Genomic DNA, 3252 nt, shown 5'->3' on the forward strand with positions numbered 1-3252 from the left:
TCACGTTGCAAGCAAGGTGAAGTCACGCATTTCAACGGATATGGGAAACCAGTTCGGCCTCATGTTTGACGGGTGGACTTCAGGTATTTACCACTTCATCGCCATCTACGCCGTGTTCACGAAGGAATGAGCCCTCCACGAAGTCTTGCTTGCGATGTCCCCTAACCCTATCGATTGCATACAATAATTGCAGTACTTATTATTGTTTTGGTCGATACGGTAATGACGGATTATATTATTTCTGAAAACCAATACAATTATATATTTTATTTTCCAACCCCTGCAACGCTCGTGCCTGATGGCTCGAGATTGATAGTCAAGTGCTCGGCGCACAGCTACGCGACGGATATCGCTGGCTAGAACCTTTCAAGTGCAGTTTTCTTCGAAGTCGTCTCACCATATACGGTTCAACATAATCTGGCGATCAAATTCCACGATAACCTTTCGCGATGCAGGTGTCCAGCTGATCTCAATCTGTTCTACAAAGATCGACGAAGAGGCCATTCGTGATTGCATTCGTCCGGCCTACAAAATCGCTACGGAGTCTTATGAGCGTATTCTCGGCGCCGTCAGAATATGACGGATTCTTTTCCTGGAGGCGTAACTGTCTTTACGAACGCCCAAGCAGCACTTTTACCTTTCGTGAGAACAGCGTGTCCCTCCAGGGCAGAACACCTCGAGTATTGGGTCTCTACACATGCTGACAGCTAACACCCGCTGCAGACGTTGACAAAAGCAGTGACATTGCTTGGCCGACTCGACAAGACTAACGGAGTTGCCGAACTACCTGTCCCGAAGCCTAAGTGCAAGCAAGCGAAGACTGCGCAAGACCAATCCGCCAAGCCATCCAAAGCTATGATCTCCATTGTTGATCGGAAGCGGGAGGGGCCACGACACGGCAAGCGCGCTCTCTCGTTGATGACGGTTCACTTGTCGCTTCAGCTTGGATGATCTCAAAACCGCGGTGCTTTAAGTGCTCTGGTAGTGATCACGTTGGACGTGATCCTGTGTGCACGAAAAATCTTAGCCCGCTTCAGAATGCTGGAATGAAGGCGTCCGCTGAAGAGTTTGCGTGAGGCCATGGCGGTAGATGCCACTAAATCATTCTAGATTCTGGTGCGTCGTATCACCCGACAGGCCAACACAGCAACTTTCGCAATCAGCGTCAAATTCACCCACCCAAGCGCTCTACCATCGCTGATGGCCGAACCTTGGCGACAAAAAAGCACGGTCAGCGATCTGCTTATCCAACCCATTGTCAAGGATGCGCGTAGGCACGACCAATATTCCAATGTTGTCGTCCCCAACGTCTTCTGCGTACCCAGTCTCTCCATTAATTGGCTGTCGGTCTATCGTCTAGTTCAAGCCGGGCGCCGCGTGCTCTTTGACCACCACGCTTGCCCTGTGACTAAGGGCAATCATCGGCTGCCCGTTTCCATGACTGTTGTACAGGACGGCGTTTACGTCGTAGTACGCAGTCCCTTAGCGTCTCTGAAGCAGCGTTTGCTGCTCGTCCACCAGTGCCAGACTCGCTGTTAACGTAACATCGTCGCTTAGGCCACTTCAGCTTTAAATCGTGCCGCCGCGGAGCGTGGAGCATCGCGGAGGGTCCTGGTCTACTTTAGTGTGTTCATTGTACAAATGCGAGCGTTATGCCATCCCCAGCACCCCGCCGTCGCTTTGTTGACCAACCCACGACAGATCGCGTGTGCCACATTGGCATCGCTGGTCCGATCGCTCGTTCGTATCTCAGCTCAACGTACTTCATGTTCAATGTGCTGTGTGGGTCGTGTCTACGGCCTAGCTCATAAGGACGCGGCCGCGGCGACGGGCGACTTCTTGGTGAATATTGCACGACAAGCCCGTGTTTCAGCAGCTGAAATACAGGTGGTACGCACGGACGGCGGTAGTGAATTCCGCACACAAGATTTTCGGCAACTCGTCGCCCAGCTTGGGCCTTATCACCAGCGCTCTACGCGAACTCCGATGGTACCCAAGACGCGCTCGACTACCTGGACGATGAATTAACTGAAGGCAAGCTGGCTCAGATGATGAACAAGCCCCATCGTCAGGTCGTCGATAGTCCCCTGTACTTGGCAAAAGTGTTTTGCCCTGACTTAGCTTTCGCGGTGAATCAGCTGGCCAGACACTGTGAAAAACCCAGGAAATCTGCAGGGGATGCAGCCAAGTATCTGCTACGCTACCTCCTCAAGCACGCACGCTCGAGCTCGTGTTTCAGCCAGGAGAAGAAGGTCTCCGGGTTGCAACGGACGCGGATTGGGCAAACGCCATTCACGACTGGAAGTCAGTCTCGGGTTTCGTGGTGTTCTTGTTTGGCTGCTCAATCCATTGGGGATTGCAACAAACAATCGAGCGTTACACGCGGTCAAATACCACTGCCGAGTTCATCGCAGTAAATGACGGGATCCAGTAGGTCGAGTGGATCCAACGCGTTGTCTCGGAGCTTCTAGGGCAAGCAGATCCATAGACAGTAGCGCTTTAAGTTGACAACCAGCCAGCTACTTACATAATCAAGCGAGACAACAGCTCCGGGGCTCAAAAGGCAATCGACATTCGGTTTCACGCTCTGAAAAAGGCGTTGAAAACATATCACCATGCTTAAGTATGGACAGACGCACGAGAATCCTGCTGACTTGCTGACCAAGGCGCTCAACCAAACGGACTCCTCCACAAGCGTGATCTATGTTACCTGGGCTCGAATCTGGATGACGGCCTACTGTAGGAGCTGCTACTTGTGTGTGTGTGTGTGGGGGGGGGGTGTTATAAATGACGCCCGCATGGGTACATGTACAAGCAGTACAGTTGTGCACCTCCAATTCGGCAGGGCGGACCATATCAACAGTACCAGGGCATAAGTGCACAACGTAAAGCAAAAAACAAACGCAAATCCAGTGCACTGATATGTTGTTTGTTAATTCAGTACAAATTTTACATTTAGTTCTGAGACGATGCCTGTGTGGCACCAACAGTTCCTAATAGTCTTTGCAGATATGTTGTTCCAGCCTTCAGACAACCACTTCATGGCGGAGTAAACGTCGACCGGCGTGTAAGGAACACCCTTGTGTGGTGTAGGGATTTCCAGATTCGACCATACGCCGACCTACTTTAGGTCAAGAATCGGCTCGGTCTGATAACCCAGAGCTTAGGAGCCAAGGATCACGGTAAGTACTCGGCGATCTGTCCGGATATGCTATCCGGACAGCCGCTGAGCTCAACGGTCGCCGGAACTCA

The 3252-nt window shown here is 51.7% G+C and overlaps 1 protein-coding gene across 1 annotated transcript; it reads left to right on the forward strand.

Annotated features, from left to right (window-relative positions):
* Positions 1 to 576: 576 nt before the first annotated feature.
* On the forward strand, positions 577 to 2028 carry PITG_08768 (uncharacterized protein; the record flags this gene model as incomplete). The annotated part of the gene is made up of 4 exons (XM_002902802.1): positions 577 to 642; positions 724 to 924; positions 1138 to 1470; positions 1702 to 2028. 4 exons carry the CDS (start codon positions 577 to 579, stop codon positions 2026 to 2028), a joined length of 927 nt encoding a protein of 308 aa, XP_002902848.1.
* Between the last annotated feature and the right edge of the window lie 1224 nt (positions 2029 to 3252).

This window comes from Phytophthora infestans, genomic scaffold (assembly GCF_000142945.1).
Source record: "Phytophthora infestans T30-4 supercont1.16 genomic scaffold, whole genome shotgun sequence".
NCBI lineage: Eukaryota > Oomycota > Peronosporomycetes > Peronosporales > Peronosporaceae > Phytophthora > Phytophthora infestans.